At 36.1% G+C, this 24,837-nt stretch overlaps 2 protein-coding genes across 2 annotated transcripts; one reads left to right on the forward strand and one right to left on the reverse strand.

Annotated features, from left to right (window-relative positions):
- Positions 1-16,820: 16,820 nt before the first annotated feature.
- Positions 16,821-19,284, reverse strand: LOC137742155 (ubiquitin-conjugating enzyme E2-17 kDa-like). The gene is made up of 5 exons (XM_068481924.1): positions 19,146-19,284; positions 18,402-18,493; positions 17,586-17,713; positions 17,299-17,403; positions 16,821-17,200 (listed from the first exon to the last, which is right to left on the reverse strand). The coding sequence occupies exons 2-5, from the start codon at positions 18,469-18,471 to the stop codon at positions 17,057-17,059; spliced, it is 447 nt and encodes a 148-aa protein (XP_068338025.1). The 5' UTR covers positions 18,472-18,493; positions 19,146-19,284; the 3' UTR covers positions 16,821-17,056.
- Positions 19,285-22,065: 2,781 nt separating this feature from the next.
- Positions 22,066-24,837, forward strand: LOC137741843 (probable calcium-binding protein CML21). The gene is made up of 5 exons (XM_068481549.1): positions 22,066-22,379; positions 23,297-23,546; positions 23,645-23,847; positions 23,945-24,119; positions 24,413-24,837. The coding sequence occupies exons 2-5, from the start codon at positions 23,348-23,350 to the stop codon at positions 24,517-24,519; spliced, it is 684 nt and encodes a 227-aa protein (XP_068337650.1). The 5' UTR covers positions 22,066-22,379; positions 23,297-23,347; the 3' UTR covers positions 24,520-24,837.

The raw sequence follows: 24,837 nt of genomic DNA on the forward strand, positions 1-24,837 counted from the left end.
CCAAATATTAATCTTATGTAAGGAGGATCTAATATGGACAACGCACTTCAATAATCTACGAGGAAGGGGTTTCGGTGCAACTGTAAAAGTGCCACGAGAGTTGAGGTTCTGGAATTTCTATACTGTAAAGGGTGTGTCTTATTGGTTTCTTTGTTTTGTTGTAATGTACGATAAAATTTGACCTTCTCTTTGTTTTGGTAATGTTTCTTGTGAAAACAATATAACTCAATTTTTTGCATCCATATCTTTACGAGCAACAAGTATGATTTTACAACTCGTTTCAATTTTTTTTTTTAAAGACGATATATTAAGAACTCAATCAAGTTACATCAAATGATGGAGAAGATCTTGAATAATAGCAGGTGGTTCTTCAAATCAAACTACTTCGTTGCCAATTGACACGGAAAACTTAACTAATATATTGTCTACCCACTACAATTTCTAAGGACATACATGAAAAGTTTAGAGAGAAAGGGAGTCGCTACATATATCACATTCTCTCAATTAGACCAGTAATAGATGATCTATCCCTGAAGTAGTCGTTAATTACGACAATTGCATGAGAAGAGTTACTTCCAACTCGCTTTATGTGTTAAATGTATAGTTTAAGGTTGCATTTAAGTTGGATCCATGCATGCAAGTAACTGAAGAACATAAACAAAAGTCAAAAAATTTAACAATTTCCTAGTCAACAAAAATCGTTGCGTAATAAAAGGTCGACCAAATTAGGAAATGGATATCCATACGACCAAAATAGTAGGTTGGTTGTTCCTATAACTTGGCACGACTTTCGTAGTCATCAGCTTTTGGCAGTTCTGCTAGCTAGATAGTACATCCTCATCTCTCATCCAATTATATGTGCGATAAATAAGTGATATGTTATGTGTACTTTTTCGTATAATGAAATATCGTCACATAATGTTATTGTTTCAAATAAATTCTAAGGTAAACGTGTCAAACTTTGGACATAAAGCTTCATTCTCTGAGAGTGGCTTTTGGCTTTTCTTACACAACTTAGTTGGAAAGCAAAGAATGTCATAGTTCTGATGTTGTATGAGCCATGAGCGAGATACCATTCTAAAAGAGCTATAATTTTAATCTTGTATGTCAAGACCAACCGGCAAAGGTACGATCTCAGGTAAATGGTATGTAGGGAGCGTCGCTCTCCCAAAAGGTGATAGAGGCGTGGAAAGGTTTCCCCGGGCAAGATAGAGATTAGCCTTTGAGTGCAAAAGACATAAAGGGACTTGATTGTAAGACTCACATGTCGAGCAGGTCATAATACGTGATTTGATAACATCACATGACAATTTTTTTAGTGCAAACAAAATCATTCACTAATGAGTGATGGGTTATGGGTCAATTATGTGCTGCAATCGTGTGGCTTGGAAATTCCAACCATAATCAAGGTTTAGTTCAAGTCATTCATTAATAATCCTAGGATGGTACAGGATGATGAACCGACACCCCAAAATTCTGTAGAGTTAGTTGATCGTGGTGTTAAAAATTTATTAACAACGGGAGCTACACAACAAAGACGACACTTCCACCACCAAACCCTAGTTACTGCGGTCCATACATACGCCGCACGGTGCTACATATATATGCTTGAAAGATTATATTCATTCACCAAACTATTGCAGAGAATTTACTACAGCCACAGATTCTAGGGTTTCAAATTTAATTAGGTCAGTCCCACTTCTTCCTTCATGGGTGATGGAGATTGAAGCATTCATTACAACTCACAAATCTCTTGTGTTGGCACCACCATCACTTTAATTAATTCACTCCAAAAGTGTTGGATATTTTAAGAAGGTGAATGTTGTGTCAACGTATGGAACGTGAAGAAAGTTTTACGTGTACCTGAAACACAAGATGATATATTATAATTTTTTATACAAATAGACGACATACTTCATATGTCTCACTTTTAATGTTTATTATTTAATGTCTCACCACTTATATTATTACATAAGTTCCTTTGTACGTATTTATGCTAACCAAGTATAAAAATAAGATAAACTACATATTGGTAATGCGTGTGATATTGGGTAGTTTTTTCATACCTTGATGACGATGAAAATGAAAGCAACATTAACACAAATTTTGTTATTTTTGTTAACCCACATAACACAAAAATATTTGTCCTATTATCTAGTCCTACCATGTTAAATACGTTTTTTTTTTTTTTTTACGCCAAACAATAACAGTTTTATTATAGTATTGATAATGAATACAAACATAAAAAATGATATTCTTAATCCAAATATACTTGAAAGTAAATAAGGCTAACTTGACCAAACTAATTGCCACTAATTTAATGGATTTGAAAGTGAGACAGGTCTAAAAATAAAAAAGTGCTAGCCAAAAAAGAAGAAAAAAGGTGAAAATATAAAAAACATTAAATGTATATAAAAAGAAATTCATAAAAACTAAAACCTAATTAGTTTATCATAAACTTATCTTTGAAACGGAAGGTGTAAAACCTATATAATAATTAATTAGTCAAAGGAATTTTTGTTAATGCTCGCGTGCGGTATAGATTCGTTGAAAAATGAGGAAAAGGAAAAGCTAACCAAGTTTTGAGTGAGATTCCCTTCCTTTCGTAATCATGAGATTTTTGTTTTCTTGGAAGAAGTTGGCACGCCAAACTCTCCAACCCAGAATGAATGAATGACAGTTTATCAGTTCCAGGAATATTTTTGCTCACCGTTATAATTCTAATGTATGTTCATCATTTGTCATGTGTTCTTTACCTAATATTTAACGTGAAAGTAAATTACATGTAGGTGGAAGAATATGTGTCATATGATTAGGTGGCATACATCATAGTTTATGATGTAGTGAGCAAAAATGCTCCCCCATTAGACTGAAAATAACATCATATTGAGTGGAATCGGCTGTATGAATCTTAAAACACTAATGCATGGGAACATTAATCCACGGATCTTGCGCCAAGTATTCTGTAAGCTCAAAGTACTCCATATCTTTTTCTAAAGTCACACTACTATTTCATTAAAGAGAATAATTCAAGAGTAGGTTCAAACATACAATGTCACATCCCAGCCCGGGCGGCACCACTTCCCGGGCCTACTCCACCACCGTAGCACGATATTGTCCGCTTTGGGCCCCGACCACGCCCTCACGGTTTTGTTTTTGGGAACTCACGAGCAACTTCCCAGTGGGTCACCCATCATGGGATTGCTCTAGCCCCCTTCTCACTTAACTTCGGAGTTCCTACGGAACTCGAAGTCAGTGAGCTCCCAAAAGGCCTCGTGCTAGGTAGGGATGGGAATATACATTTAAGGATCACTCCCCTGGACGATGTGGGATGTCACAATCCACCCCCCTTGGGGGCCCGACGTCCTCGTCGACATACACGCGACCAGGGTTAGGCTCTGATACCAAATTGTCACATCCCAGCCCGGGCGGCACCACTTCCCGGGCCCGCTCCACCACCGTAGCACAATATTGTCCGCTTTGGGCCCCGACCACGCCCTCACGGTTTTGTTTTTGGGAACTCACGAGCAACTTCCCAGTGGGTCACCCATCATGGGATTGCTCTAGCCCCCTTCTCACTTAACTTCCGAGTTCCTACGGAACCCGAAGCCAGTGAGCTCCCAAAAGGCCTCGTGCTAGGTAGGGATGGGAATATACATTTAAGGATCACTCCCCTGGGCGATGTGGGATATCACATACAATGTAAATCAAAATAGTTAATTAATTTTGAGAGTTTGAATGTAATGCAAAAAAATTTAATTAAACCAAGTACAATTTAGATTTAATTTCTTTGAAAGAGGGAAACCTTTGGAAGTTGAACAAAAAAGAAAAAAGTTTGGTCACCTATTTATCTATCTTTAAATTGTTGTTAAAATTGTTGATGATAACCTATCAAAATGTTTATTTGTTACCAAAGTTCTTTAAAATGACGGATGAAATTTAGGTGTTTCATCAATTACATACGACTAAAACTCTTTTTATACAAAGAAGACCAAAGAAAAGAGGAGATTTGTGGACTTGAAAATATGAGTCAATTAAACATGTGTTTTTGGCATTTTTAAAAAGTTATTGTGCACTTCAAACCTTAAATATTGCATAACAAAAATATACTTACAAGGAAAATCACACGATAGTCATCAGTGGAGACTGAAATGCTTCTATGAGTTTTCTGACATCTAAAAAAGTAAACTGCCATGACGAATCTACCAGTTAATTCATTTTTAAATATAATAAAAATCTCCTTATTACACTTTACAAGGTTGGGAGTGTACATACTGTCGTAACAACTAGAAATGAATTACTTGGTTTATTCGACTTGGACTACGTCTACCAAATTATTTTGATCATTTTAATTCATAATTAATGTGGTTACAAACATTAGAAGGTTAGTAGCCACATAATATAACTTAATCCAAAACAATTATAAACATATATCATTGTCTAGATTTTTTTTTTTTCCTACAAAACATTTCACTCTTGAATGCTTTCAAGAGGAATGTTGCATCACTATGATGTCTCATAGTCGAACATTCTTTTATACAGCATACAAAGAAGAATCTTGAAATATAAATATATGGCAAAACAAAAACCTCTTCACATATTTGGTTGGTACGAATACGATCTAGAAATTCAAATCGATTAGGTCAGCATGGCATGAGTCATCATCACAATTCACAAGTCACTAAAACCCTAGATATTGGAAAAGTGCCATATCATATACGTGCGCCACTTATTTGTATACGAGTGTATGAAAAAAAAAAAAAAAAAAAGAGAGAGAGAAAAATTAGAGCATATGGATTTCATCACGTAAAATGAAATGAGACAGCAAAGTCAATTCAAAACTCAAATTAAAAATCGTTTTGAGTTTTCTTTGTCAATCCCACTGCTCTATACGTACGTATTGTGTGTGTTTTCCCCTTAACAATCCACTGCACCAAGTCTTCTCTATATTTGAGCCATTGCCTATTTGGTGAAATGAATTACACGAAATCTGTTTTATATCGACCACGTACAGATCATTTGATTACTAAATGCATGTTTAAAGGATTGTGGGAACGCAATAATAGTTGTCTAGAATTTGTTCCCACACGATTATCCACTATTATAGCATGTGATGACCAAGAAAAGTCACTTGAGGATTGTGATATTTTGAATACATGTAATATGTAAAATTAATCTATATTAAGAAAAAAGAAGGAAGGTTTGAATTTGGAATACAGCAAGCTGAAAGAGAATAATCATAACTATCAAGACAATTCATCACTTGCTTTAATGATTATGATATTAAAAAGACCATATCCTCAAGTTTAGTATTGTTAACAAAATTTAGAACAAACACACCCATAAAATAAATCAAGTAAATAAACGAGTAGATATGTGCGGGGGCTAAAAATTCGTAAGAATCCAATCCAACAACCATGGATCCTTACCGTTAAGATGCAATAATACTTAAATCCATGTAAGGTAAGGCCAAGTTTCACTAAAATCCTTATCGATTCAATTTTGGCAGTTTCACCACTATAGATTGTTACCAGTTATCAATTTACACTTTGCAAATAAGCATAATATTGTCAACTGTAGATGCATTTAGATTTTCTTATGGGTTTGCATTCCGTAGATGGTATATTAATATCTTTTTTTTTCAAACATGCACATGAAAGATTTGACACACCCCGACCAAGATCGGAGCGTGTTGGCCGTCCCACTAAGGTGACGTAACCATGTGCACGTGCGGAAGCTAATAAAGTAATAATATAAAAGTACAAATAAATTAAAACTAGCATATAAAGTACTAAACAAGTACTAGCGTAAGTGAAACACAATTCAAAGCAGGTCTACAGCAGTCCAAAAGAAAGTTGCGACAAAGATACACCTGAAGGTGACCCTACGCTGGTGAGTATCTGTCAGAAAAGCCGGGAGAATCCTCTGGGACTACCACCTGAAACTGCTACTCAACTAGAACCTGGAGGGGCGCAAAACAAAAGTGTGAGTAGGCAAAAACAAAGCTTTCAAAAACCATTTATAAAGTACTTTCTAACCCCTCGCCGTAAAACCTGTATACTTCCCAGAAAATATATACACATAATGCATATGCCAAATATGATCAAAGGTATGTCAATCATGCTCGATAATATGCCATGCCGAAATCTCATAACGATATGCAAGTGCCCAGGTATAAACATATCAATATCATGTAATCTGGCAGCCGGAGTCACCTAACGTGACCTGTACGGCTGCATCTAGAGCTCGAATCTCAAACTCAATATCTAAACCTGCCCACGAGTCGGAACCACCTAAAGTGGTCTGTACGACAGGCCTGGGTGTAAATAAGTGCTACGATCACGTGAAGACTGGGCGAATAATCGCGGGTCACCTACGAGTCGGAACCACCTAAAGTGGTCTGTACGACAGGCCTGTGCACCTACCTTGAGTCAAGGTGAGCATAAGGTGCGGGAGGTGAACATCACGTGAAGGACTGTGCCCTGGCCACGGGCGGGAGCACTAACACCGGGGGTGCAGGTTATGAGCTCTCTAACTACCTCAAACCACTACTGAAACATAAACGTGAGTAACGCTTACCTGGCACTTACCTGTGCGTCCACTGCATCCAATATGCATATGTATATGCAAGCCTCTACTAATGCATGCCGTTATGCATAAACGATAATAATAAAGTGCATGGCATAACGTAAATAACCCATTTTTAAACAATTCCTGGGAATATAAATGTATATAGGTATATACGGAAAACAAAAGCCCACTCACTGGTATGTGGAAGGGTCGTAGCCCCCCTGCCTCGCGTGTGCACGCTCGTCCTCGGGGTATGTGTCACCTATATGCGAAATAGCTATAAAAACGTTAACTTTAAGGCACATAACCAATTTCTCGTAATAACTTCTCATACATTGCTCAAAATGGACAAATGAATGTACCAACGTGCTCTACACAACCTCAGGATCACAACCATATTTTTAAAATAATTTTTGGACCTCTCACGCGCCCCCACGCGCCGAAATAGGCACGGACCTACGCGCCTCCCACGCGCGGCCACGTGCCATGCACACTGACGGCGTCAATTGACGCTGTCAGGAATATTCCGTTAAAATTTGGAATATTCCGTTAGACTTAACCGGATACCGTTAACGGCGTCAGGAATATTCCGTCAGAATTGATGGAATATTCCGTCACCTTCTTCGTTCCATCTCCGGCGACGTCGCCGGCGCCGGAAACTGGGAAAACCTGCAACTTGGGTTTTCTCGCTCATTTTTCCACCATTCTTCACGTTTCTTGCACCAAATTAAAGCCCTAAACTAGTAGAACACAACCATACACATTTTAAGGTCTAAAACTCACTAGATTATACCTGTGCAAACTCACCAAAACCGGTCAACTTAGAACAGGGCGATCCCGACGTCCAAATTTGTCCAACGAAGCACTCCGAGGCTCCTAGGGACCTCACGAACACAACTACAAGCTTCAAAAGTCCAAAAACACGCTAGAATAAGTTTGCATGAATAGTGACTAAAACGGACCTCGTCGAATCGACGTGAAAACGGCTACAACCTTACCTGAAAATGGTACCACTGGACTCCTCTCAGCCCCACGAGCACGAGGGTGGTCTTGGTTCCCTCGATCTGCACTGGTTTGGGTGGTTTTGGTGTTGGTCCGTACGTTTTAAGGAAGAAGAAGAAGGAAGGGAGAGAGAGAGAGAGAGAGAGAGAGAGAGAGACACGGGGGAGAGAGACAGAGGGAAGGGAAAGTGACTGTGTGTGTGAGTGTGTGTGTGTGTGGTCCAACACATGCCACACCACACAAAACAACCCACAACGTGACAAAAACGAACTAGGGGCAATAAGGTAATTTCACACGTGCATTTTAATAATCCCGGGACGGGATGTCACAAGATTGATCCAAGTTTCTAAACAAACCTCAAATCTAGGTATACATGCACTTGGCATGAGTATTCGTTTCCTTGATGTAGTGCATGAATCATGAGTAAGCCATATTCAATTAGCCATAACCCAAAGTAAATATGAAGTTTAGTTTTTTACCGTACACGTTGTGAGTAATGAATAATTAGGCTTGACATTTGGATTTTTTAACTTTAATCCCTTAAGAGGATTGAAATTTAAAATAAACCTGGTGTTAGATTACATATTGATTATAATCCCTTGATGTGTCCTTAATTTAAAATAATTAATATGCATTTTATTTAATGTCTCCCATTAAATATTTAAATTTATTAATATACAAATTTTAATGTTTTTTTTTTTTACCAAAAAAGATTTTTTAATTTAATAATTTTATTTAACATTCTTCAAACTTGAAAGACTCAATTAATATACCTAAATGTTAGTACCAAAATGTGTATATCAAAATATATTATATTGACCTAATGTATTTAAATGTTAGTACCGAAATGCATGTACTGAAATATATGCACCAAAATGTATTATATTAAATTAATGTACCTAAATGTGTGTACCGAAATGTATGCACCGAAATGTATTATATTGAATTAATGTACCTAAATGTATGTATCGAAATGTGTGTACCTAAATGTATACACCAAAATGTATTATAATAAATTTAATGTACCTAAATGCAGAAGACAAAGTACATCGAAATGTATTGTATAACAAAAAGTTACTTTGTCTAAATGTTTACAACAAAATATATTACAATAAATGAAATGAAAATGAAAATTATAATGAAATAAAATTATTACATTAAAAATTAGGAAGAAAAAGTGAAATAATTTTTTAATCAAAATATAATTAATAAATAAGGTTATTAATGTATCATGAAACTAAAATTAGATTTTATCTTACTCATAGTTTTAATTTAAAAGTTATCTTTGCCAAAGATTAAAATGAAGTTTTCTATTAACAGATTACAATGCTTGCTATCTTGTAAGTAAAACGAAGGATTTATAGTTTACCACATAAAATTGGTTTGGAAATTAAAGAGAGTGTACCATTCCCATACCTGTATACAGTTCTAGTTAATTACCACAGTCAATTTGACTTTCAGGATCCTATGGGAATGGGATGGAGTAATGGGGATGGATGGAGAAGGTATGGCGCTGATTGGGGGAGGGAAGAGGTGGGAACTGTACTTACGAGTTACCACTGGTTTCGAACAAACAATTTGGAATTGTGGGGTTAATTCATTGCCGCTATACACTATTGACTATAGTGCTGTTGTCACTCTCTCCATGCGTCGGCAGATAGCTCAGTTTCAGAAAGACAGAGAGCCCCAACGGAAACAGGTGGTGTCGCCAGTTATGGGTCACTTTCATTGCCCTTCTCTCTTTCTTTAAAGATCTAAGCTGCTGGAACAGCTTTTCTATACATTATTATTTTTCTTAAGTGAATTTGTTAGAAATGCTTTCGGTAATGTTGAAATTTTTATTAAAAATCCAGTGCTTCTTTAAGTATTATTTGACATGTATTTTTTCAGAAAACGCTTTTATAAGTTTTTAGTGTTTTTTTTCTTTTTTCTGCGAATTGCAGTTATAAGCGTTTTTTACTATAAAAAAAATAGTTCTAGTCATTTCAAAAACAATTTCAAACATGATGCAATCTTTCAACCTGGTCCTCATGTAATGACAAGGGGATACTAGCAACGTTCTCTTTTCTAACGATCTTTCAATATTACTTGATGGTTAGAAATGTCTATTTTTTTATATCACTAATTAAAAATAAATTCTGTAAAAAATGGAATGAATAAGAAATTCTTTAACTGTTCGACTAACGTTTCCAAAATTAACTGAAAAACTTGGTCTAACTTTTTATTAGATAAATAAATCATTTGAATTTAGTTGATTATTTTTTGCATATATAATCTTTAGAGAGTGACTAAGAAAATGGACAATTCAAAGCATCAAGCTATACATTTAGTAAGATTGTAAAAAATGATAAAAGTAAAATAATAATGTCGAAAAATGAGAAGGTCGGTAAAATTTCTCGAACAACAATAATATAACGCATTCCCTAAACTGCATGGTCCATGCTGAAACCTAGTGCTTAAACAAGGGAGAAGTCATTGAGCTTGCCACATTACTACGCCCTGTCACATACCGGTTAGCCCCTCTCTCTGTCTCTCTGCCTCTCTGCGTAGAAGATAGAGTACTGCCAGCAGCTGCATGCATGGCAGCATGGCTGTGTTGTCTTAAGGGGTGTCGGCATCTCGTAAATCAATACCCTCCAGACATTCCAATGTAAAAACCAACAAGAAACAGACAACGAACAGATACCCTAATACCTTTTTCTCTCTCTCCCACCCTCTCTCTCTCTCATCTCTTTCTCTTTCATCAGGATCAGGATTTCACGCATAGATATTTAATCTAGCTTCGTTCTTTCTTTTTCCAATCTCTAAACTTTGTGAAACGTCCTTGTTTTTCCCTCCCAATAAGCTCTTTTGTAATTTCCCACATTCTTTTTTTCTTTTGGACTTTAGAATCTGATACCCGAAGAAAAAAGGGAACACGTGATTCTCTGTAAATTATTCTGACACTTATTACACTAGAGAACAGAATGTAGCTGTGACCTAGCTAGCTAGTCTCTATAACCGCAGTGCATAAAGACCCGATCATATCTCTCCAGAAATCTCTCTTTTCCATGGTCCCTCTCCTTCTTTTAGAGAGAGAGAGAGTAGAGAGAGAAGAAGAAGATTGAATAATGTGTGTGGCTTGGCTCCCCTGGTTTTCGCCACATCTTTAGCGGACTCATCTGATGAGAAAATCATTTTACTTTGTTTGGCCTTCCCTCCAAATTCCATTAATTCATTATTTAATCATTAGCTCAATTGTTGATAATAAAATCCACATCAATGAAATTAAAAATTTTATATTTACTTATAATTAATTGAGATGCTCTCTATATTATCAATTGGTTTTATGATGGAACTTCAACCTTCTTCATCGTATCAGAGCAGGTTGTTCCATGTGTGAAACAAAACGGCCACATATGCTCCACATCACTCAATGTATATTCTCAATGTGTTAGGCTTGAAAACTCGTATGACATGAAGGAACGTGTTGAGAGTATATTAATCCCACATTGATGGGAGGAATAACCTTAAATGTGCTTATACGTAATTAGATTACTTCTCATATTATCAATTGGTTTTATAGTCAACCTCAACTTTCTTCGTCCGTCTTATATACATTTGCTTTTGTTTTCTCATTAGTGATTTTTCTAATTAATTTTCATAGCGCACTTTGGTCAACAACCCTACAATCTTTTATACATCTTCTATGAACTCCTTTTATTAGTTAAAGTTCTTTTTCAAGATCCACTTCTAACGATTAGTTTCAAAAACATATTCATCAAATGTCCTTTCAGTCATTTTAAAAATACTTTCAAACGAGCCTATAGTAACATCTCCCAAATTCAGTCTAGTTGATTTCAATTATTTTTTCTTTTTCTAATAGGCATTGTAATGGAAATACCATGAATAGTTGAACTCATTTGATGGAAATTATAGAATGAATACACTTGTCTTTACCATCTAACTTATGTTTTACATTAATATCAATAAAAGTTTGTGATAATGTTTTCCATGTTATAATAAAAAGGATCGTCCAATCTAATGTGAACTACTTCGAATTGGATGGGATGTTAAGTAGGGATCGTAAAATTCGCAATTCAATTATTATCTTCAAATATATATTAACAGTTTAGGACCAACAAACACTTCTAAAATTAATTTTTTTATAGTAATTAAAGGCATTCGTTACCAAGACATATTTGACCATTGAACTTGATTTTACAATTTAAACTAAGTGATTGAAAATATGAAATTATTCGACAGTCAAATACATGTCGACATTAAGGATTTTTAAGTACTTAAGAAAATTTGTAGGTAAAACTAGTACTGTTACTCAATCTACAAAAAAAAAAAAATAATTAATTATCTAACTGACTATAATATTTATAAGTATTTGATACAATCAAATATAATTGTCGGATATCATTACCGCATATATGACCGTTAATTGATAATTATACTATTTACTCATAAACATTGTAGCACAATTCAATTAGATAGTTCTTTTTGTAGATTGGGTAACATCTTCTTTAATTATTCCTCGAACCCTGTAAGGAAAAAGTTTGGCAGCTTATAAGTATCAAATTAGCAGTTACTTGGACATTGTGGAAGTTGCTGTATAAAATAAGCATCTCTTTACAAAAAAACCTTGGCACGTTCCTCTCTGTTTGGTCCTTCGTCTCTCAGAATAATACAGATTAGTAATATCCGACCTCAAAATACACACTAGAGTACAATTTACTGTACATGAACATGCAACACGCCGACATCAAAATCTTGACCAACAGCTTTTGCATTTTCTTACGACAAGATAACCTCTTTCAGTTGCAGGTCAATGCTATGTTATGTACATTGGATTTGGAGAAGGTTTACTGTTTTTAACACTTGAAGAAAGTTAAATGTCAATGCCTAGTGCAGTGCAATGCAATGCCAATAGGAACGTCCATTTCTTTTCAAATTTATAATTTTTAACTTTTAGTTTTTAGGGAACGTAAAGATGTGTTCTGGCATTAACTGAGAAAAGAGTTCATGTGAATTGCCAAGTCACAAAAAGTTCTAATAGAGAAATCGCCATGAGATATATTTTGTAGTGGATAACTTGAAATGGTCGAGTATTAGAATTATTTGGTTCGTGTCTTTTATTTGTTTATGGTGATTCATGTTTTTTTTAACTAATACAAGAATTAAAACATTACATATATTATTCGTGTGTTATAATTTGTAAATAAATGCTTGAAAAATTAGTCTTAAATTGATTTGAAAAATAGTTGATTTAGTTTCTATTCATTATCTTCGACCTTATTTCTTATTTTATTTATTTATGACTCCTTTATTTCAAGTAAACATGCAATTATTTTATATAAATCAGAAAGAGTTCAACTCTTACCTGGCAAAGAAACCTAAGTGAGGAAACGAGTGAGCCCCTTCTCCCTCTCACACACAAAAACACGCACCTCCTCTGCTCTTTAGTTAATTCGGCCCCATTTGTATCAATGTGACGAATTTTATTAGATAAACGTACAAGTCCAAAAAACGTGACAACCCTACCCAATATTCTCTGATTGCCCTCACCTTCATGTTTCAAATAGAAACAAGCAAAGCAACTTGTAATTTAATTGTCAGCAACAAATTAAGTACTTTATTATTGTCCATACAACATGACTCCCAACTTGCAAGTTTCGGTCATATGCATAATTTTAAGTTTGAACAAAGGCAAGCATGCCCATGTGCCTACACAGAGAGCATGCCAAACAAGTACGTAGAAGCAAGTGTAAACAAAGATTGTGGAAGTAACAAAATGCATACTTTTCTTTTTGGGAGACTTTGGATGCAGTCATTAACTATGAATATTCTTTGACTAAAACCTTGTTGGTTTTTAATTTTTTATCGAAGTCCCTAAAATTAATGTGATAATTTATTTCTATGTATGTTACTATATTTTTTTAAATTAAAAATTGAAATTTATAGTTGTTTATATTAATGATATTTTAAATAAAAAACCATAATTTGTGGGATTAAAAATATTAAAATATAAATATACTATTGTGTGTGTATATATAAACATGGGTACATTCATCAAAATTAACTAATAAATTATTGTACCAAAACATGGGTACATTCTTCAAAATCATAAATAAATAAAAAATAAATAAAAGAAAGATATTAGGCTTAATAACATTAGTAAATTTCTTCACATCCCTGCCCGAGCCCCCTCCACATCCCGGGCTCAACTCCACTGTAACACGATATTGTCCACTTTGGACCTTGACCACGCTCTCACAGTTTTGTTTTTGGAAACTCACACGAAAACTTCCCAATGGGTCACTCATCCTGGGAATGCTCTCGCCCCCAACTCGCTTAACTTCGAAGTTCCGATGGAACCCGAAGCCAATGAGCTCCCAAAAGGCCTTGTGCTAGGTAGAGATGGGAATATACATATAAAGCTTACAGGATCCACTCCCCTGGGCAATGTGGGATCTTACAATCCACCCCTTTTAGGGGCCCGACATCCTCGTTGGCACATTTTTGGCCAGGGATTGGCTCTGATACCAAATTGTCACATCCTGGCCCGGGCCCCCACCACATCTCGGGCTCAACTCCACCGTAGCACGATATTGTCCGCTTTGGGCTCCGACCATGCCCTCCCGATTTTGTTTCTGGGAACTCTAAACCCTAAACTTCTCAGTAGGTCACCCATCCTGAGAATGCTCTCCCTATCCTGAGAATGCTCTCACCCCCAACTCGCTTAACTTCGGAGTTTCGATGGAACCTAAAGCCAGTGAGCTCCTAAAAAGCCTCGTACTAGGTAGAGATGGGAATATACATATAAGGTTTAGAGGATCCACTCCCCTACGCGATGTGGTATATTACAAACTTAACATTGGAATATACTGAGGACCGGATACTAATTTTTCCTTTCTTTTTTACTTTTTTCTAATTGTGTTAGTCTAACCACACATATAGGGGCACACTCCTTGTTAATTCTATTATTGGATCATTTTCAATAAATTCAATCCGACAGTCGAAAATTAAAAGTGGTACGTGAAAGGTAAAAAACGGTGTGTGAATAACATCGTCCTATGTATATTAAGCTCAATAACCCTTTGATCCGCTTCACTCTCCCCATTGCATATTACTACGTGCTTCTCTTTCTCCTTTTGCCTTGCATTCTTTGCATGCTCCCATATGGTAATTTATGGCTGAAAATTTCACAGCACTGGTAAAAATATGGAGAGAGCCACGTTTGTTTGCAGGGGTTGGGAGGAGACAGAGACACACCACAAGTAAGCAAAGGTGGAAACATTGCATAAATTAGGGCGGATGGTGCTGTCGTGTTAGTGTGTAAGGGTCCCATTTGTGGAGAAACATGTTTTCACATAAACCATTAGAGGTCAACATGCATGCGTTTCTGCCTTAAGATGCTTAGGGTTTCAACTTTCAAATACCCCTTTTTGAGTTTTGGGATGTAGCTTCAATGCTACGTAGCATTCAATTATATAGGTATTTTAGTCATTAGATTTGATTTCCACAACTATTAAATCTTTTATTTTCAATTTCAGTTATTCATTTTCTGCATTACTCAATGTTTAGAAACATTAACGAAAATTTTTGCGTTTTGACTGTCTGACTCCTTATATGCAAGTTATAGTATAGTACTATCTGTCTAAAACGATTCTACTTTTCTATGTCGATTCCAAATGATGTAACAAAAGGGAGGCTGGAGAAGAAAAAAGAACTAGGGAGCCGCGGAGTGCAAAATCATTCTCCAAATTAAGGTTTTTGCACACACGTCAACCTCGTTTTATATAGAGAAACGACTCCCAACATATGAGAAGTCGAATATTTTCATATATTAATTTGAAAATTGGTTTTTTATGAGCGATTCGATCAATGTGATTATAATGTGGTACAAATACTTTGACGTGAAAAAAGTCGTAAGTTCGAATTCTCCGCCCCGTCCCGTCCCATTAATAAAACAATAGTACACACCTGATCATAGTGTGATTAGCTGATCATGTGATAAATAGAGTACCTTTGTCACATCAGTTAATGCTGCCAATTTTTACCTGACACCATAAACTTACCCTTAACGGTAAATACAAGACAACAAAGAAACAAAAACAAAAGGACAGTGAACCCAACAAAACCTTACCACCCAAATGCCCCACCTTGGCTGCCAGCCACAGAATTCACAGCCTTAGAATTTCCCTACAAATCCAGTCGGATTCAACCGGTTGGTTAAGTGCTCTGCGGCCCACACCCGCTCTGTTTTTTTTAATTCTTAGGTGAACAAGAAGCAAAAATAAATAATTTTATTTAAATAAAAATTTGAAAAAAATATAATTCCCTCTCAGGGAAAAGAATACATCCCATTTAGCAGTAGACCAAGAAGTGGAAAACAGAAGATATAGAGGCCCAGATGGCATTTGGAAAATAGAGTTTTAACGAAAAATCTGGAGTACTGTTCATTTTAACGAAAAATCATATTTTTACACTAAAAAATCAATCCTGGTACTATTCACTTTACCCTTTATTTTGTCCCTATCGTTAAAACTCAAAGTTTTCGAGCCCTTTTTATTAGTTTTCCTTTTGGAAAATCCTCTTTCTGAAAATGCATTTAGAAGCGCTTCTTAAACAAGCACCTTGCAGATGCTCGTCCAAAACGGCACTAAAAAGTACTTACAACTCATAAACACTTTTTTTTTTTTTGGCCGGACGCCATCAAAGACGCTTTCATTCTGTGCCCGTCACCCGATTCCATTATGTTGGTCTGGAAAATCGTTTAACTTGAATAACATCAGAATGTATAGGTACAAACGTAACATTTTCTTTGTTGTGGCGCTAGTTCCACAACAGCCAAGTTAACGATTTTACAGACCAACTTAACAAAATGAGCAGCTCGAGACAATACGATGGCAAAGAGCAAAAGGTCGCATATTTGGAGAAATGAGATTTTCATCAACACACATGGGGGGCGTAGAAACAAAAAAGATAATCGAAAAACTTTTAGGCTTTTGGAGAAGCAATCCCAAACAAACGTAGATACCTTCTCTTCACGATCTTGGTATCTGACATCGAATTGAAATTCAATCAGCAAACATAGACCGCTACTTTCCTCGACCTAATCTCAGAATTGCATCAGATTTTAATCCGATTCTGAGACAAGCATTGCATTTAGGGATTGACATTTTCTAATCTAACATCAGAGCAACAAAGTAGAACAATGCAAACAAACAAACGCACAAAAATTGCAAGTACTCGAAATGACGATAAATTTTCCACCATACTTTGAATTACTATACCACCACCTATTGCAAATAGCATTATCTCAGTTTAAAGAAGGCAAAACTACGTAAACCTCCTCCAGAACCAACGACACGACACGCAGACAAAACAAGAACAAGCATCTTAAATCCCGGTTCCACTTCTTGCATCTATTTATTTACTATTACCATAACATTCAAGCATACTAGATTGATTTCCCAAAGACAGGAAGAAGCCCCTAGCCCATGGCATACTTCTGGGTCCAGGATCGAGCAGTTGTCTCATACTTCTGTCGATCAGTCTTGTACATGTGCGCAATCTCAGGCACCAGAGGATCATCGGGGTTTGGATCTGTCAGCAGGGAGCAAATGGAGAGGAGGACCTGCACAAAGAAACAATCAGTTTCTATGTAGATGAGCATCAATATACAATGACATAGAAAATAAGGAAAATATAATTGGCACAAGACAAGTTTGTTACCTTGGAAATGGTCAGGGCAGGACTCCACTGCTCCTTGAGGATGTCAAGGCAGATACTACCATTGCTATTGATGTTCGGATGGTAAACTTTTGTTCGGAAAGCAACCTGTCCAATGCACAAATAGTGAGCATGCTATGAGCGTTATTATCCCCAAATAAAAACAAAACAATACTTCGATCCAATTGCACTGAAATAAAAAAACATAATACAGATGCGAATTTTTTGCTTCTCTAGTTTGTATTGTATAAGAAGGGAACCGGTTAATAAAATTTTCAGGGAAGATATACCTTGGGTGGCTTGAAAGGATAATCAGGCGGGAAGTGAATGGACACAAGAAAAACACCACCTGAAAATGGGCTTTCTGCAGGACCCATAATTGTTGCTTGCCAGTGGAACATATCATCAGCAACAGGACCTGTTGAAAAAGAAAAATTTAGTTACAAAACATACTTAAAACAGTAAAACTTTGTAAACATCAATAGTGAAACCTCAATGCGTCCTCTCTTCTGCATTGGAACCTGGTTCTTTCCCAAAACATGGTTAAAGTAGTTACATGCAACATCCAAAAATAACCAATACATCTACCAAACCGAAAGAATACAAGGTAATACTGGCATGATGGCATCTCTAATTAAAATAATCATACACTCAGTCCTAGGAAATACTATGGGGGAATTTGCATTTAAACAAAATGCTGAAGACAATGCATTGGATACTACAACACACTTATCTAAAGCGAGAGCGAGCAAGCAAGTTTAAAAAAGTCCACTTTAACCAGATGCCCAAGATACCGATCAATGCACAAAAACATCCTTTTCATATTTATAGATAAATGAATCTCATCTCATATTCATTTCAAATGTGGAGTCTCTAATATCATTCTTTGATTGTAAATAAGCTGAACTCCATGTGAATAATCAATGAGAACAATCTTTTCATATAACCTCGAGGAATAAAAAACAAGAAGAAAAAAAATGATATCTAGGAAAAGATGAATACTTACAACTAGCAACTGAAGTTCACACAGACAAAATACCAATTGACCAGAACATGTACATAGCAAATGAAACATTTAAAAGTATATGAGAGAATAGAAAAAATACCTGCACTGCAAGAAGCAGGCGGGTCTTTCTGGAGATCCTTCAACTCCTTGTTGATCCTCTTTGAAGCCATCACAAAACACTACAACAATGTGCTGCAAGGTTAAACACAATAACGGTCAAAACAAATACTCCGTATAAGATACATCTGATTGAATTGCAGTGTTGCACAACCAAAAACGAAAGGCATTGAACAAACGTGAGATACTGTGCCAACATCGATACACCGATAAAAAGTGAAAGGATCACGAAATCCATTCGCCCGTACCATCAACACTCACACTACCAACCACCTGATACATACAAATTTAGCATTCCAAGAGCCTCTTTCTCCTAAATCGAATCAGGTGCCTAAATTGATAGGAAAAAACTAAAAGGATGATCATGAAATTAAATCAACTCACAATTTCACATCGAAATCTAAATTTATCCCAGTACTATCATCAACCAACAAACCCTAGGGTTCAGAATTCTAAAACGTGAAAAACAGAGCATTTCGAAATCGAAAAAGCCAAATCGTTCAACCTATATACTTCGATCATTTCATTGCATGAAAAGGAAAACAAAATCACCGTTCCAAAAGGAAATTTAAACAAAATTCAAAACAAACACAACAACCAAAACGATCACTAAGAACCCAAAAATTATGAAATTTCGTATACAATCGTTCGACAAATCAACAATCCGAAACAATTAAAGAAAAAAAAAACATAAAAATTCGATAAATCGAAGAGGCGATAGGCTCACCGGCGATTTGGCTAGGGTTTTCTGGTTGGGTTCGGGGAGCTTCTGCTTCTAGAGAGAGAAAGAAGAGCGAGAGAAACTCTCCGATTAGGAGCCGTACAGCGAGTGAGAGACGCAGGAGTGACCTTGGTTGGGGGGTTTCCGCATTATATACAATAGGGAGATTATAGAGTGTGGGCGTTTCCATTTGAACTCGGATTTGTTTGTGGGCGTGTTTCTTCCCGCCACGTAACCTCCCTATTCGGCATCTTCTTACTTGTCGCCTATCTTACTTTTTATTTATTATCATCTTTTTGTTGGATTATTATTTAGGGTTATTTATGATTGAGAGTGACTAGAGGAATCTTGAAAAAATGAGACGCTTATAAATTTTGTGTCATTTCGTATTTTTAGCATAATGTTATATATTGTTAGCATTTCTCTTATTGTTAATTTATATAAAAACCCTACATAAATTATTCAAAAACAAAAAGAAAAACTATTTCAACACATGTTTTCTTAACCATATGCGCACCTTTCTCATTTTTATTTAATTTATTCAATTCAATAACTAAAATATCGATAGGAGTGGGCATAATAAGAGATTACAAGAATGTAAAATAATTTAGATGTTTAATGAGATTATCGATCGTAAAAGTGGACATAGCTACGTTGAGTGGTACAAATGTGCTATTTTCTATGTATTTTAGTATAAATTCCTTCCGTTTGGTAGCTGTTTTGTTTGTTTTTATTTTATAAACGATAGGATATCTACATTAAATCACGGGGAGGGGGATTTGAACACAAGACCTTAGTGCAAGGAGGAAAATTATTAACCAACTTTTAGTTTTGTGTTAAAGATATAGAGTATCTGTAAGGCTAGTTGATAGTGTATTTTCCGCTCAGAAATACATGAGAAAAATGATAAATGAAGAAGAGTGAAGAAAAGATGAAGAAGTCTTTGCAATTACCTATTATTAATACCATCTTCTTTGCAAAGAAAGCAAGAGAGATTTTTTTAACAAACAATATTATCTACACTAAGGACGTGGATGAGTGGGTTAAGCGTCATAATGAGTTAGCAATAATATGGTTTAAATTCATATTTGGTGAAGATCGAACCTAAAACTTCTTACTTACAAGTGAAAAAGAATACAATAGAATACAAAGTCGCAAAGAGAGATTTAAGTCTCAAATACGATGATGGGACATGGTTGGACTTGGACATCAGAAATGAGGAAACTTTAGTGGCATAGGAATATCCCCAAAGCACGATTGGAAGTTGCTTTCACTTACATTTATGGCTCTACAAAATTTAGAATGACAGGAATGACAAATTTAATCATGAAATGTAATTAATATTAAAAAGGGTTCCGTAAAAAATGTGTAGCTTAATCGATTGAAAGTATTTATGCATTTGAAGTTCCGTGCTTCACTCAATTCACCCTCAATATTGCATATATAAATATAAAAAAATACATTCAAACGTACGCATAGATTCCACCACTAATTAATTGTGAATGAGTAATAAATTAATTGGCTGTGTGTTTTCTCAACTGGTAGATTGTTTTAACAGAACGACCAACTAATTCCTTTGAAGAAAAAAAGAACTAACGAAAACTTCAAAAAACTTTGGTTTTTAAGAAAAATGACAAATAAAGGTGTAGTGAATTGTATCAGAAAAAAAGTAAAAATATGAATTTTCGTTAAAAATAAACAGTACCAGAAATGTTTAGTTGAAACTTCCTGATGTTACCGTTAACCCTTCATGTGAAATGTGAATGACTAACAATGCAACAATAAATGCATGGCAGCTCACATTAGAAATTGTAAAGTCAGCCCACCTCAGATTTCCAAATTCATAAATAATCATTTTTATAAACTATAAGGGGGCGTTTGTTGCGCCGGACTATCTCGGACTGGATTAGCTTCAAGGACTAAGCTGGACTGCCTTAGACTAGACTAAACTGGACTAACTTAGTGAAGCGTTTGGTGCAGTATTGGACTAAGAAGCTAGATAATAACAAATTCTAATATTATATTATTTAATATATAAATTATTAATATTTTATTATGATCTTATCTTTTTCTTCATTTTTTCCTACCATTTCCGTCCCACTCTTTTCCTCTTCTCTCATCGTCCCACCCTCTCCCTCTTTTTTTCCTCTTAGACCTCTCAATTCATGTCTCTTTCTCATTCCTGGTCAAACTCCTTATTGATTCCAGTGTCTATTTCTCTGTCCTCCCTCCCTTTCTAGCTATGTGTTGTTCGAATGGAACCTCACGGCTCCAATTTTCCCGACGAGTTGCAGGTTTCCCAATGTGTTTTCCGGCCAACCCTCGTTAAATTTGATGAAGTTAGCACCGCCAAAAAATTCATCACCATCCCTAGACCGAGATCTTAGCTTTGAATGCTCAAATCTGTCATGGATTTGAAGAAGCCCAAACAGGCCGAGACTTCCAAGCCATTTTCCGGCCACATTCGACCACATTTTGGCCTCTATTCAGGTAAAATCGTAATCTTGTCACTCCCAGCTTCAATTTGGTATATTTTATATGAAAGTTGGTTGTGAAATGGATCTGAAAGGGAGTCGGAAAGTTAATGATTGATCTAGGTGACCGGAGATGACGAGGAGTTTGTCGGGAGTGGTTGTTGAGCATGACGAGGACGAGAAAGAGAGGATAGTCTTAGCTAGTCCCATGGTTATTAGGGGGTCTCGCTAAGACCTCTTAGTGAAGGGTTTTGTCCATGCTAGTCCCCTTTAGTCTCATTAAAGTTAGTCCCAACATGGAACAAACACAGTATTGGACTAATACCTAGTCCAGTCCAGTCCAACTTAGTGAGGGCAAACAAACGCCCCCTAAATTAGTAATAATCTTCATAGAATAATGGTATATTAAAATGGCTTTTAATTATTTCAGTTTTTTTATGTTGCAAGCATGTGAAAAGTCAGCGATTTTGGGATGGATGGATGAAGGACAAGAATACGTGTTGGGTAGACCACAAATGTTGGTTCAGAAGCCTGGAGCCAAAAGCCAACCCCATCTCGCTAACAAACCAAAACTTTGATCAGAAGAACTTACCCTCTTACCTTCATTCTGATTCTCTTTCTGCTTATTTGTTAAGTGCTTTTTTCTGCTTATTTGGTTTGTGCTCAATTTCCGGGTGGTTCTTCTTGATTTGCCCGTCTTGCAGCTTCCGATATTGTCAAAGTTTCAAGCTTTTTGTTTCAGTCAAAGCAGCCTGGGATTTTTCTGGTATGTCCCCTAAAGTTATTGTCTTTTTATTTATATCTGTTGTTCTTTTATCTGTTTTTAATAAAAGTAAGGCTGTTACGATAGATGTTGTATTGCGTAAGATGCCCCGATCCTCGGAAAGCAAGAGCCTTATTAGCTTGAGGTCGCCGTTTTTTTATCTGTTTGATAGTTTATTGATTAAATTTAAATTTTCTGATTGATGAACTAAGCATGTGATTATTGCCAATTTACAATCTTAATGAAAAGTTGTGATATAAATAAACAATTTCAATCCAGTAGTTGTATTTTGATGTTATTTATTTCTTGGCCAGATATCTGTTCTGCTTTCATATGGAGGACTGTAGGTAAAATCTCACATCGAAAATTTGACAAAATAAATGATAATATATAAGGAATGATCCGCCACAGCATTGATGCATTTTGTGATAAAACCCCACATCTGTTGTGCCCGTAAAATACCACTGTTGATTAGTAGTGAACCGATGGTCCGTCTCTCTGAAAGGTTGATAGGGTTTTCTCACAAAAACAGGAGTAATGAAGAACATCCATTTATCTTTGTTGAATCTTTAAGTAGGAGGTAATTGGAATTAAGTTTAGTTACTGAGTGGAAATTGTAGATTGACACTAAAGCTTTGACATTTAGATAGGCGACTCGTGATTTGGGGCATCGCTTTGATCTCCTTCGAAGTATTTTGATGCATCCGGGATGTAGTTTCATATATCGCTTTGTAGTTTCCCTCAGCCAAGGCACTATCTCGCTTTTGGCACTGTCGCTTTTTCTAAGTTTGTGACCTTCGCTCGGTTGCTTATCTGTTTATTTCTTTTGTTTGATCGAATTGTTTATATATTGCTTCATAGTTCGCTCCATCGCTCTTGTTTGAATATCAACTGAAGTCTTTATTTACTTAACTGGCCAGGCACATTAGTTACATCCACTCCTGGATCCCGATTTGTCTTACTAATTGACAATGGGGGCCGTAGTGGGAAAGAGCGAAAATGCTAGAAGGTTTTCGATACATGAAACGAAGCTAGAGGCCAAAATGGTTGAAGCTATGCAGCGCAGAGCAGCTAAAGGAAGTATTATGAAATCATTTAACAGCCTCATCTTGAAGTTTCCGAAGATTGACGAGAGCTTAAGAAATTGCAAGGCTATTTTCGAGCAATTTGGTATGTATCGTATTGAGTTCTTGTTCAATTCTGTTCTAAATTTGTACTTTTTCATGTCTGTTTAATCAGTAACTTGTGTACTTTTTTCTTCTCGACAGATGAGGATTCGAATGGCATGATCGATCAAGAAGAGATGAAAAAGTGTTTCTATAAACTGGAAGTCTCTTTTACAGATGAGGAGATCGATGATCTCTTTGAGGCATGCGATATTAACGAGGATATGGGAATCAAGTTCAATGAGTTCATCGTTCTTATTTGCCTCGTTCATCTTCTCAAGGATGATAACAAAGCCGTTCACACTGTATCCAAACACGCATACTTGATTATCTGTATTTTCTTTAAGCTTCCTTGTTTTTGTGTTCTTTTCCTCGTTCTCTGTGTTCCATGACTTCTGCTAGAAATTGCAATTGGGGATGCCGGAAATGGAGGCCACATTTGAAACATTGGTAGATGGATTTGTGTTCTTGGATAAGAACAAGGATGGTTATGTCAGCAAGAGCGAGATGGTCGAGGCCATTAACGAGACTACGACAGGGGAACGTTCCTCTGGGCGAATAGCCATGAAAAGATTTGGTCAGCCCCTCTCTCTCTCTACACACATATTATACACAAACACACCATTGCAAGCATACAGATCATTTGTGTCCATCTGTATGCATACAGATCATTTGTGTCCATCTGTATGCATTTGCGTGGACGTATTACCAAGTAAAACTTGTGACTTAGTGAAAACGGAAGCTAGTAATTCGGTTTGTTCGTGTCTACGATGGTGGATTCTTATGAATTAGTTCATTTAGCTAAATGGTCTGAAGTAAGACGGTAGAGAAAATCCCTTTCTAATAATCTTGTTACTTCTATTGTTGCAGAAGAAATGGACTGGGATAAGAACGGAATGGTGAACTTCAAGGAGTTTCTATTTGCGTTTACTCGATGGATCGGCATTGACGAGCTTGAGGACGAGGATGAAGACTGAACTGGGGGAATTGAAGGTTCGATAACTTATAATAACTGGTGTTTCTAGCAGGAAGCACTTTAAGTGCTTTTTCAGGATTCACTTGTATTTTCATTGAGGATTGGTTTCAAAAACATTTTTGCCAGAAGCGCTTTCTGCCTTTTTAAAAGCACTTCCAAACGATAGAGCTTGTAAAATGTTACAACGAGTCCTTCGTTGAGATCACCATGTAAATATTTCACTTGATAGTGCCTGCTCGTGTGTTCTAAGAAGATTCACGGTGAATTTGTACGTTCATCGACTTCGAACTGCAATAAAATCTCTCAAAGTTGTCAACCA

This window comes from Pyrus communis, chromosome 8 (assembly GCF_963583255.1).
Source record: "Pyrus communis chromosome 8, drPyrComm1.1, whole genome shotgun sequence".
Classification (NCBI taxonomy): domain Eukaryota; kingdom Viridiplantae; phylum Streptophyta; class Magnoliopsida; order Rosales; family Rosaceae; genus Pyrus; species Pyrus communis.